The sequence below is a fragment of the Glandiceps talaboti genome, chromosome 3, assembly GCF_964340395.1.
Source record: "Glandiceps talaboti chromosome 3, keGlaTala1.1, whole genome shotgun sequence".
Classification (NCBI taxonomy): Eukaryota; Metazoa; Hemichordata; class Enteropneusta; family Spengelidae; genus Glandiceps; species Glandiceps talaboti.
In genome coordinates, this window is record NC_135551.1 from 20011218 (window position 1) to 20025268 (window position 14051).

The window sequence follows — 14051 nt, forward strand, 5'->3', positions numbered from 1 at the left end:
AATGCAAACAAATCATATGAAGTGGGAAGAAAACAAATTAAAAGGAAACGCTCTTAAGGGGGATTCCCATATGCCTAGGCCTGCTGCTAACAGTGGGCCAACACATCCAGAGTTCACCGTACACCGTATATTATTTCCGATGTGACAGGCAGCCTTGGAGTCGAGTGCTGTGTCGTGATACAAACCGGATACTATGGCTTTGGATGTACACATAATTACCAGTGCGCCATCATACGACTTAGCGCGGAGATCGCAGCATGGTGGAAATGGAGTTTGACGTTGTAGTATATGCTAGGAATATATTGAAATGATATAGATTTAGAAGTGAATACATTGGGTCAAAACACAATAATAAGAAGTGGTCTCATTACATTGTATGGCGGCGGCGAGGGGGGGGGGGGTTGTGGCCCAGGGAGCAGCGACATTTGATGAGCGATTAGATTTTCTGTGGTGGAATAAAACCGATTTTTACCTCATCTTGTCTTCTTTCCCCCCCTGGCTAGTCCAAGGCTTCTCTTCCAACTGACTATAGTCACTCGTCATTGACTTAAAAAAAAGTATGCCATCAATATCACAGGGGACCCAGGAACCGTGTGACAAACAAAACAAAACAAAACAAAACAAAACAAACAAATAAATAAACTATCAAATAAATGACATATGAGCAAGCAAACGAACGACAAGTATAGGGACAAATAAAATAATTAAATAAACCAGCAAATAAACAGATACTCGTGGGGGTATACTAGATATGTTTTTTGTACCCATCACTATAAAAAACACTATACCCCCACGAGTATATGTTTATTTGCTGGTTTAATATTTAAATATTTTCTTTGTCCCTATACTTGTCGTTCGTTTGCTTCCTCATTTGTCATTTATTTGATAGTTTATTTATTTGTTTATTTTCTTTGTCACACGTTTCCTGGGTCCCCTGTGTCAATATCTAAGTGAACACATGTATATCCTTATAACTAGCCTACCAAGGTAGCGGTTACATCAACACTTTACCCCTATAAAATTATCACATCGAGTATATTATAAAGGTGGACCACTAATCACAGAGACCACATATTATTGCTTATATTGTTGTTTTCCTTAGGAAAAACAAGAGGATCGAGAGCTACAGTACTGCATCTAATACAATGTAACGTTACGAATGGGAATGATGTTACTACTTTTGTTCCATCTTGCGTGGATGGATAAAACATGTCATTGCCAATTATGCTGCCAGGATATATATACTGCTCGAGACAGTGCAAAATGTTTTTTCATTTACATATATTTGAGCTATATTTGGTCACAAGTCGGCTGTTTACGTCTGTAAATTATGGTACAGTTCACCGAAATATAATACAATTCTAAATAGTTCAAGCGCGAGCAAGGCCTCGGTTGACGCAGGGTGTTATTGTTTTCCTATCCACATGACGTAAAACAGTTCCGAGGACTTCCGACAATAGTCGAGTTTGGAAGGTGACTTCGGCACACTGACCTTTGACCCCATCTTATTGTATCTTACACTGTATCACAGAGCAAACCGTCGAAAGAAGAAACGCAGTACATGCCCATATGTCTCTGACTGCACAAGCTCAATGGAGGGTTTTTAGACGTAAATAACCGTATAAGCAGAGAGAAATGGTTAAGAAGGTGGAATTTGTGATCTCCCACGATAAATTGGGGACTTTGCAGGCCCAGAAAGGCCGTGTGGAGGATTTATTTAATGTACTCGTTTTGCTAACGAACCTTGTTGAGGGTCCTCACAGCAGCGGTCAACAATGGATTCAAATTCAGGCCCGTGAAGAAGATTCCCCCACAGACAACGCCAAGGTAAGGAAATTTTGTCACAATATAGAATATTATAGACTTGTTTTGTGAGTAAAGCAGGGACGACAATCGTCATGTGTGTGCCTAGCTGTTTTCAAAACCTGCTGGCGGAACTTCGATTTTCCCCCGACTGTTTCCGGGTATGGGTATTACCGTATCTATATCAGTCACGTACGTATACACAGTGAGTTGGCGATTCTTGGCAGCGAGTAACTTAGTCATTACTACTATATTGTAGCTAAAGTGAATGTAACACTGGTCGCCTTCCGCGAAAAACTTGAAGACGCCGGCGAGTTGCTGCCGTTCGCGTTGTCACATCTTCCGTTCTGCGAAGTGCCTTTGTTTTTTTTTGTGAACGTAATTTGCCTAGTGTCATGGTCGGCCATCTTCAACTTGACCCAAAAACAGAAAGCGGGCCTGGACAAAACGATTCCGTTACGAATATGAGGATGAAGGATTGTTACGGTATTAAATTCACGATAATTTCTTCAATCATTTTCATTTCATCATAGGTACATGTAGTGTGCATCTACGGTAGGAATAACCTACGAATTGAAAATGAGTGACACTTTCCTATGCATGTTTCTTGGAAAAATGATAACATTAACATAACAAGAAAACATGAAAGGAATTTCACAAATTTTGTTACAACCCGACAATTTGAGGTTGATGTGAAAGAGTACATGGTCGTCAAATGTTGTCACCTATTTATGATGATAACAAATGAAATTGTTAAACTTTATGTATTTGATATCCTTCTTAGCTAGCAAACGTGTCACATGGCCTTGTTTATCACATCTCCTCTCTTTGACACAAATATCATGTACACTAACCTGTACCTGTCATGTATCTTGAGAAACCGCGATTCAGCTGTCAGAATCTCAGATATCATAGACATTTCAACAATAAGGAATCATTTATATGTGATGTACATATAGATGGCAAGTAGCCATAATTTATTAGTAATTAAATCAAGTTGAATTTCTGAGAAAGCATGTTGTATTGCAACCAGTTTTGATGTTTGCTTTGTAGTCTGAATCCCAGTGTTGTCGTTTGACATTTTTTGATCCTCCTCCCGACTCCGGCAGTTACAATTGTAATTATTTACTTGGTTTTACCATAGACAGTGTCAATGGTTTTACATACATGTACAAGTATATTGTATGTGAGACTTACTTTTTGATTTAAATTATGATCATGTGAAATTGAAACTTGGTGATTCATTCAAAATTTATCCTCTTCACGATAAATTTATCAGGATCTTACAAATTGTCATGTAGGTGTTTATACCTTCTGTGTGTAGCATAAGGGCTATTATTCACACTATTCAGTGCTACAAAGAAGGACTTTCAAATTTCCATATAAAGCGATTTTGCTTTCAGCATGCCAAGTTTCAATGAAAACAGGCCTTACGTTAGGATATTACCAATGGTTGTTAATCATATTTGTAGTCAAACAATGAGCAAAAAATATGCGTGGGGAATTTTGTCAAAATCTGAAATTTGCAAAGTGCATGATGGGAAGCTAAAATGTAACTGTGTGTCTTGCAGGGGTTATGCTTACAAAATGCAGTATCAATCTCTCAAAACGAAAGGCAAGATATGATTGAATTTTAATTCTGCATTATTACATTGTATGTAGATTTATGTTGAACAGTTTGATCTATTTTAAGTTTTTGTCAGTAATTGTTGTACATGTATGGAATTATTTTTCAGATTTTGATTGAAATATGTCTGTGATAATTGGTATGGTTGTTAGCTCAGTTGCTTTCCAGAGAGAACAATTTAATTTTGAAATAAGGCAAAAAATAAATAAAATAATTGCATGTTTCTGATAAGATGGTCTCAGAAAATAGGGTAGATAGGTTGGGATTTCCTTTTATTTTATTTTATTTTTATCTGTGTAATTGTTTTGATTTTGGAAAAATATCACTTCAACCCCAAAACAAACAAAATGGTGGTCAGAATACCTCTTCTGTGATTTTCTGATTAAATATGGACAGACAAATTGGGGGAAAGAAAACAGGCATGCATGAAGATCAAGAAGAATTTCTCATGTTTTTGTTTTAAATGTTTAAAAAAAATGTTTAGGGTTGGCGGCTTAAACTCTGGGGTCGGTCAGGTTATCCGAAACACACAAATTTTCTTTTAATTTTTGCCTAAGTCTGTGATGGTTGTACATGTATATTGCTCAGTCTAGCTTTCCAAATAATTAGTAATTAATGTTGAAAATGAAACAATTGTCTTAGTCTAATATAATGTCATACTAGCGTCAAATTTGAGATCATAAATAATTATAAATTATTAAATGTTGTTCAAAATGACATAATTGATGTCAAGATTGGATGTTTGATAGGATAGTGGTGACAATAATAACCTATTTATACATGTAGTACCTATTCCTTCATCATCTATTTATAGATTACACTTTAATAAATTTGATCAGCTGATAACTTCTTTAAAAAAAATAGATATGGGTCAGCGAGTTTCATCTAAAACTACCTACTTGTTCTGTTATCTTGTTTTTTTTTAATTGGCATTAAATCGTAAAGTGGTGAGATTTTCAATTCATCAAAATCGGAATTTTGTAACCATGCTTTTTAAATCTTGTTGTTAAAATCTATGTCAAGTATATTTATGGCCAGATTTATGATATTTTTGTGTTTTTTTATATCATATTTTGGAGAATTTTGCAAAAAAAAAAAAATTGTGTGTGAAAATGATGAGTTAAATTAACATATGAGGTAGATTACATGTAGGTAGTAAACCCCCACTGATTTTATCTGTTGTACATGCAGTACTTTTGTTGAGAGTGGAAAGTAGGTAAAATATACCTGAAGTCCGTAGTCAATTTAGCAAGGTTTGCCACCAAAATTATGCGACATTTTGTAGTGGTAATACAAATATACCAGATCTTTCTTGTTGATCCTTTCTTTTGCCAGGGTTCCCAAACTGTAGTGAAAAAAAAATGGAGGTATATCTTTGTATTGCTGATGCATTTCATATTCACAATTTTCTTCATCTTTGTACATTTGATTGAAAATAATAACAGCATCTGATCAAATTGTAGTTGAGTATTAAACCCGAGTCAGTGATTGCTATAAATGTACTATCCACATGTCAACCAGTAAAATCATCAGCAGAGAGCTACATGTATGTGTACCATGCAGCCCCCCTACACAGTGATTGCCAAGAAAATTTGAAGAACAGTAACAATAGTAGAATTATGGAGTTTTCTTATATTTTGAAAAAGTGACACTAACTAGACTTCTGTACATGTAGCTATCTACATTGTACATTGTTATCATGTGTAAACCTGTTTATCTGTTTTGTAAATTTATTGACCCCTAAAGGTCAGTTAGATAACATGTTTTTTTTCCTGTGTGTCTATAAGGATGAGATCTTCTTTCTCTGACCTTCTTATCTTTTCTAAGAATCGCTCATTATGCACACCTCAACAGCTACATGTTTACAATGGCGTAATGAAATAGATTTGTGTAGCGGGTAGAGGTGTCACAATCGTGTATAATTTGTGAAACACGTCGGTGCGATACAAGCTTTTGTAGTAATTTGTTCTATTCAGTGCAGAAGTACATGTGATATGTAACAAAAATAAGGTGTGAGTTTGGGACTTTGACTCCGAGATCAGTATTCGCCCTAGGATAGATTACAGTGATGATATTTGCATAATAATTTAAATATCAATAACATGGTAATTTGCATAATGAGAAGCAAATATATGTATGTCTTCAAATTAACATTGAAATGTACTCTTATTCTTAACATGTTCATAAATTTAACACACACCACACATAGACATCGAGATTTAATAGCCATTTCTCTTCTGAGTCTTCAGGTGAAAGTATTATTGAATTATGATGTTGTTATTCAAAGATTATCTTTAAGCTCAAGGATGGTAGCAGAAACCTGCCAAGTATGGCAGCCTGGGTGGCAATGATGGTGTCACTGTTAGCACGGCTTTCTCTATAGTGGGGAGAACACAGCACAGTAGAAACCTGCCAAGTATGGCAGTCTGGGTGGCAATGATGGTGTTAGCACTGCTTTCTCTATAGTTGGGAGAACACAGCACAGTAGAAACCTGCCAAGTATGGCAGCCTGGGTGGCAATGATGGTGTCACTGTTAGCACTGCTTTCTCTATAGTGGGGAGAACACAGCACAGTAGAAACCTGCCAAGTATGGCAGCCTGAGTGGCAATGATGGTGTCACTGTTAGCACTGCTTTCTCTATAGTGGGGAGAACATGAGTATGGTGCAGGTTGTTTTGAGAGTGTCACAGTGTCAGTCAGACTAACTCTTTAGTCACACATTTACATGTAAATTTTAATTTATAGCAGGAGCAACTCCCCAAACTCAGAAGCATAAATTTAGTTAAATTATACTTTGTGTTACTCTAAAAATGTATTTATCACATGTGAAACATACTGGCTATTATTCAATGACTGTGCCAGTGTTTTCATTTTGCATTAAAAATTTCCTCTAACAGTTTTGATGTAATCCCTGAATCTGTTATGAAAAAGATACTACCGATATTATTACAAGTAACAAAGGCTTCCAGATTGTGAAGAGTAACAGCCTGTATCTGTCACACTGTGTGAGTTTTGGCGGTTGCTTTTGTTTCAACTTTCACATGGAACTGGAAGTATGCGTCATGTCTAGCAAGTGGTAGAGCTCATATACCAGGTATTCAGATAGGATGATATGAAACTGACATAATTTCATGGGAAATGAAAAATTTTGAAAAATCACAGTCTCGATTATATTTATATATCTAGCCTCCTTGTGCATCCAAGTCTACCTTGATGTAGCATGTATGTATACAATACTAGTCTAGTGTGGCATTGAATCTCAAGACATCTCTCCTGCCATGGTAAAGAGGTGATTTGATGAATAGATCTAGACTTAGCATCTCATGCCACAATACACATGTATTGGCCACAATTCTGATGACGAGATGGTCAAAGAGGTTTGAATACACGTGTAAATTTGGCACATCTAGACCAAAGACTTAGCTTTCTGACTTGACATTATGCACAATATTGTTTTTTGAATTTTGAAGCCAGATAGCCAAGTCTCTGGGTTGTGCTGTATTTTTAACAGTCTATTTTGTACACTGATTTTAATAGTCAAAACTTAAATACATAATGAAGGTCTCCAGACTCTGCCACTGTAAAAGCCCAGTTCAGATGAGGACTGGATGAATACTTCAGTTTGAAATACAATTGTCTGGATGAGCTACAGAAAAATTTGGTCCAGAGCAAATAATTCTGACTCGACTGATACAATGACGTGAACTCTCATTTGAGAACCTGGGATTGAATCCGATAGGATTTGATGGAGATGATGAGACACATGTAGATGTATATTTAGGACATGAATCACGTAGGTGAGGCAAACCATACATTGTACCTCAACATATGTTTTTCAGGGAAAATGTACTTTTGGGCAGGGAATGGAAGACTGAAAAGGTGGTAGTGCGGTAGCAGGATAGGGGGACATATATTATAATCCTAAATATGGAATAAAGTACTTTTGGGCAGGGAATGGAAGACTGAAAAGGTGGCAGTGCGGTAGCAGGATAGGGGGACATACATGTATTATAATCCTAAATATGGAATAAAGTACTTTTGGGCAGGGAATGGAAGACTGAAAAGGTGGCAGTGCGGTAGCAGGATAGGGGGACATACATGTATTATAATCCTAAATATGGAATGAAGTACTTTTGGGCAGGGAATGGAAGACTGAAAAGGTGGCAGTGCGGTAGCAGGATAGGGGGACATACATGTATTATAATCCTAAATATGGAATAAAGTACTTTTGGGCAGGGAATGGAAGACTAAAAAGGTGGCAGTGCGGTAGCAGGATAGGGGGACATACATGTATTATAATCCTAAATATGGAATAAAGTACTTTTGGGCAGGGAATGGAAGACTGAAAAGGTGGCAGTGCGGTAGCAGGATAGGGGGACATACATGTATTATAATCCTAAATATGGAATAAGTTTTGACCACCAATCTCAGGAAATCATCATTCCACACATCTGAGTTTACCATTATTCAATTAGACCAAGTTTGGAAATGACTATAAGTCTTGTCCACCTGTAGACAATGAGAGCATTTTCCATTCAAAAAGTGTTTTCAGAGTGAAAGCGCGTTTATGTATGAATAAAGGGGGATTTTAGGAGGATGTCATTGGAGAGTTTTGAATGGCGGGGGAAAGTCCCTTGTGAGGCCTGATATGGCAGTTTTGTGGTGCCCAGATGCTGCAGTTTCAGTATTGAAATGAAAAAAACCAAGCAGCATTATAAAATAATAGTTGTACCATGCACATAATTACCAAATCTAGTCCATGGAATTCTATATAAGTAGTCAATTTTTTTTTTGTAATTAGAAGAGTTTTGTTGTAATTTATTTGTCGTGTCTGTTATTGCTTCCATAGAAAAGACAAATCTAACCTGTGGGATAAAAAACAAATTGTTTGATTTGAAAGGCCCATGAGGGGGTTGCATCATTATGGTGTATACATATGAATCATCTCATTGTTTGATGTCTATGTTTTAATTTAACCATGATGTAACGTCTACAAATGTAGTTCAGGTCACATTTTTGCTCACAGATATAAACAGATTTTAGTTCATTGTCATAAAGCTCTCAATGTGGTCTATGGTAGATGTATATCAATTATGAGGCTGAGTAGGGGATAACATTTAAGTATAGAAAGACAGTTGCCTGGCAGAGCTATAGAAAAAAGGTGATCCTGAATAAAAGCGTGGCTCTATCTAATCCATACAGCTCAACTGATTTATTAAAGATAGCACTAAAAGTGAGAATGTGGGATTGAAATGTGGGTCTTTAAATGTATGTTCTGCAGTGTCTTGGCATGTTTTTTGTATAAAATAAAGTTATTTTTGTACGAATGTAAATCTACATGTAAGGACATCATGATAGACACTGACTATACACATGTACTGTGCCTTCCAAACAATCATCAAGATTATTTGCTAAAGAAAGCGTTTTGCACACATTTTCCCAGTCTTTACCCTACATGTATATTCCAACATCCCTAACCATAAACTTCACAGCCTTTGAGTTTTACAACATACATGTACATGTACGATGTACAGCAGTAAACACCAGTATTTAGTCCACCTTTTCTCTCTGCTTGATTTGCTTTGAATAGTTTAAGGTTGTTAAAAAAAAAACCCATAAAGAGTGAACAAGACTTACAGCTAAAATGATGTTGGTTTGGTGTTTCACTCATGTATGACATTTTTTTACACACACTCAACTTCAAATGTAAAAGAAACAATTACATAGGTGCCATGCACAGTGGGAAAAGTAGAAGTAATCAAGTTGATATGTTGCTTTATCAGTTAGAAAATAAACAATTGAAGCTATTCAAATCATCAAGTCCATGTTTAATGTTTTCATTAGAAGCCTGTGTTTACTGCAGTGTAAAAGAATAGCAATTCTTATCAGTGTTCAATGTGATTGGGCAAAGGATCCTGCTATATGTATGTTTACTGTGTCTTTGTTATTGTTAGTCTAGAGTTCAAATAAGTCTATCTTTGTGTCAAGAACATAATGTCCCATGAGTGAAACACCAAACTAACACCATTTTAGCTGTACATACATTTGTACATGTACATGTAACTCCATAGATAGTAACCTGTTGATACCACCTACATCAAGATGTGAAAATCCATGTGTATGTATTTATACACCAAACTGAAATTCAGGAATTTATTGTGTAAGAAATATTTATGTATTAATTTAGTATTGTAATTAGTACAATTTTTACAAGATTTACTTTGTGGGCTATTTTTTTTTTACTTCTTATTTCCTTGTCAGCCATTTTATTTAATTCTTGACATTTTTGGCATAGAGCCAAGTGTCATGGTACCGCATGGTATAGATCCTGTTTCATCAATAATTCTCACAGCTTATACAGGGGTACAAGCTGTATTCATAAATTGTCATTAAAGTCTAATGGTTGACACACGATCTAGTTTTTTTTACCCTGAAGAAGGCAATTTGTGTATTGCCAAAACGTTGGTACTTATTGATAAAGATCACCTGAATACTGTAGTAGCTGATTGAGTAGGGCCATCATTTTCACCTCACAATTGGTGATAGTTACCCGAAAAAATGTTATGTTATTTTTGTTTTGTATAAAGAAGTGCATTCTGTTTTCATACTTCCTGAAAAAAGTTTACTTGTCACTAGTTACTGTGAGATTTGTGGCATACCAGTTCATGTTGCAGTTATAGACATAACAAATAATTTATTCGATGATGTAATTTTAGGACGCCACTCACATACCGGGGTAATTTTACAGTTGACACCAGGATCATGACAAAAATGCACATGTATAATAAACCTGTCAACTCAGAGCTCTACATATTTCATTCTCTTTTCAAGGCATGAATTAGTCTGGATACAAACATGGTCTCTTAACTAAACCAAAGGTGTAAATCATAACGATGCCATTTAGGAACTAGACTCAGACGAGGTACAAATCAACATAGATATACCAATGGTACTAGAGGGAGGTTTATGGTTCAAGTTTTAAACTTTTTTCACATGTACATATATACATGTATGTAGAAAGACAGTGTCTGTAAAGATTCCTCTAAGCGTTGTGTTGTTATTAATATTAGAAAGCGCATGACAGCTGGTATTGACAAGGTTAACACACTAGCTCCTTTCTTATAGCTGACAACTGGTCTCGTTTGAGAGACAAGGTGAAAGTGTTAGGTCATAGTTAAAAACAATTGTGCGTGTGTTTTCTTTGTAACGTGGCGGGCTATACAGTGAAAGCCATGTCATTCTAATAATACAAAACTGAACAAAGCATATTTGACGTAAGATACTTAACATTGTTGAATAAAGGCATGTCCTAAAATGACGTTAGTTACTAGTATTAAGAAAAGTAAATGGGCGTTTGTTTGTGCCAGATGCCCTTTACAAAAAACTTTATGAGCCTACATGTATATAAACACAGTGAAACTGTAAAAAGAAATGGCTTTGTATGTGTATGTTTTCTGAATAGGTGCATTTTAACTGGAGGCAAGTACATGTATGTAGACGTTTCAAAACTTACAGTTTAAAGCTGCTCCACTATACTTGTAGCTCAGTACAACAGGAATATTTTTTGAAACTATTTTGTTTGATGTATGATATACTAGAAATACTGTACACCGTGAGGTACATGTATACTGGTACTGTTATTGTATATACAGGTAGACTTGTGTATATACATGTCATGTAACTACATGTATATACATGATATGTTACTATAAATCCAATCAAAATTGAATTTTGGGTCCCCACCCAAAAATCAGCACCCCAATGCAGTCGTGAATGATTTCAAACCTGTTACTGTATTACTTATGGATAAAACAACCTCTAATTAACATGTACAATGTCTCATTATTGGGATTTTAACAATTGTCAATGAATTTTTTGTTATTTGTTGGATTGAAAAAAGAAATATGACACTCCAGTTAACTTACAGCCAGTGCAGGTGGGAAGAATAAGTAATTATAAATACTAAATGTATGCAGGAGTTCTTTTTTCCTTCTTTTACTAGTATTACAGGGATAAAATGAAGCAGTGGTCTTGAGTCCAGTGACCACTGAATTTCAGTATAAGATCACTTTATTCAATTTTCAGCAGTCCATCTAGACTGCAGTACTGGATTTATTGTTCTAATGTACATGTAATACTAGAGTGAAAGAATAGGCCATTTCAGATTGCAAACAGGAAATTGAGAATACAGCGCCCTCGCTCAAATTGGGGGTATCATCACCTCATTAGTACCGTTTCTTAAGAGCTTTGTCCCTTGTATTCTGTAGAAGTGTAAATCAGGGATGTTTTTTGTAATGTTCAGACATTGAGGAAAGCAGCAGTGCTCTATGATGAACTGAGTAACCTATAGAGTGTATACCTCCAAGGTACACACACAGACAGGAAGTAGAGCGTCACCATGGCAAATTTCGGAAAGGTCTGATTCGGGTCAATTTAGTGTTCAAAGTTTAATCCTCTTCGTACCAGGGAGTATTTGCTTGTACACACACACACACACAAAAAAAAAAACTATCAGTATAAGTTGAGAAAACAGAATTAAGATGTGTTGGATTCATCAGATTCTCTATTGCAGAGAAAACTTGCTGATGGAAACGTAGTGTGAAGGATCCAGGCATTTGTTTCTGTATTTCAATATTTGATATTTCTAAGAAATATACATGAAGGGGGATATGAAAAATGGACCAACAACAACAACAACAACAACAGCAACAACAACAACAACAACAACAACTTGTTGCATGGGTATGGACCACCAAAATCTGAAACAAGTACACATCCATATTAACCACTTACTACAAAAAAGTGAATTTGAACCCTTGATCACGGTTTACTGCCAATATGGTTTCACAAAAATCTAGATAATATGTGAGATCACATGCATTTAGGTTGCTGGTGTTACTTTGTATAAAAAATAAGCAGGTCACTTTTTTGTATGATGTGTGTAGTAGCATGCTACAGCTTTTTAAAGAGAAATCCTTCAATAATTGTTTATGTCTTTTTGCAGTGTATTGATCTGAAGTGGAATTAGGTGTTTTGAAAATCTAGAAAATATTGGCCATGATAATCCCCGTTTTTGAATTACCTGGAATGGTAGGTTCCAGTTCGTGGAATTTCATCTTAACCTGTCACCCCTGTCACACCTATAGACTGTCTCGGTCTACTGTATTAATGTTGCTTTCAGGAAGTACAATGTACAATGTAGGTCACACACCCCTCATAGCTGTGATGAGTTCACCTTGAAAGGAAAACTAGTACAACAACCGTTGTAATGTTTCAATTCTGTAAAATTCAGCTGTTGGTTCATAGAAAGATAGGATTCATAAGTTTCAGTTGTAAGAGCTAGATTCTCTACTATAAGTGCAGAATACCAAGAAATATGTGTCTAATAACTGTTAAAACAGGTAGACAGTGGTGCTAAGTAGATGAGAGGTGTAGAGTTTGTGGAACTGTAAACACATTATATTCACATACATCAACAGGTAGGGCTTGAAATTAACTTTTTTCTGTGGTAGTCCTAGTAGGCTATCAATTTCAGAAAGTGGTAGCCCAAGGATTGGGACTAATTCCAGAACGGAAAACAGAGTTCCTGTATTGGAAATATGTATATTAGTATTAATACTTTATGCTTGTAAATCTTCCATCCTTTAAATCATCGCATAATGAGTGATAGCCTGAGTGGGCTACCAGCTGCAAATTATGATAACCGCATGACAAGAATGGGTATGTAATGCAATAATATGCATCTGTTTCATTGCATCTTTTATCACAGTTGTAACCATCCACATGTCACGACATCAAACGAACACAGAGTTGAACGCTATTGTACATGTACAAACAGTTTGCAAATTTGACTTTTTATCTATAGACTTTGCAGTCTGGACATGTATTGTGTATTACCTACTGACAGGGCTCGAAATTAACAGTAGTTCATTAATATTCATTAATTAACAGTAGACAGTGGTGTAGTGGTACATGTATACGTTATATGGTATGAAAAATGTACAAGAAATCCAACCAAATTGATTTTTGGGTCCATACAGTACCCTATAATCAGCACCAACAATACAATCACGATTTCAAACTGGTAATGTACATTGTACCTACTGAAGGATAAATCTGAATTCTAAATAACATGTTCAAAGTTTAATTATTGGTACAACTGCAGACATCAGACCGTGGATGAATGGTTACAAACATAGAAAGTAAATAAAATGAATTGGATTAATAACACTTGGTACAGCTATGTTGGAACCGCAGAGACTGGTTTTACACTCTACCATTGTATACATGTAAGAACAGTTTTATGACTAATTAATTACATTATAGTTTACATTCACAAACAAATTTCCAGTTCTCTTGGCATTTCATGTACACATAAAGAGGACATACATTTGTAAAACTGTTCCTATCACATGGTGGTGTGTAACAAAAGTCTCTGCTGTTCCAATATACTATGCCGAAATGTTACTAATCCAAATCATTTGTGTACTTTCCCTGTTTGTAACAGGTTCTGTTCGTCCATGGTCTGATGTCTAAAGTTGTATTTTAACAATTTTCAGTGACTGTACATGTACATGTATTGTTGATTACGTGTACAACTAGTGCAGGACCAGGGGTCTAC

At 35.8% G+C, this 14051-nt stretch overlaps 1 protein-coding gene across 2 annotated transcripts in view; it reads left to right on the forward strand.

Moving 5' to 3' along the window:
- The window catches only part of LOC144433463 (uncharacterized), a 60843-nt gene that overhangs the window by 20708 nt on the left and 26084 nt on the right, over positions 1–14051 (forward strand). For both annotated transcript variants that reach the window (XM_078121796.1, XM_078121795.1), the window contains exon 2: positions 1532–1827. In XM_078121796.1, the coding sequence (XP_077977922.1) occupies positions 1636–1827 (192 nt within the window). In that variant the 5' untranslated portion in view covers positions 1532–1635. The remainder of the gene's footprint in view (positions 1–1531; positions 1828–14051) is intronic.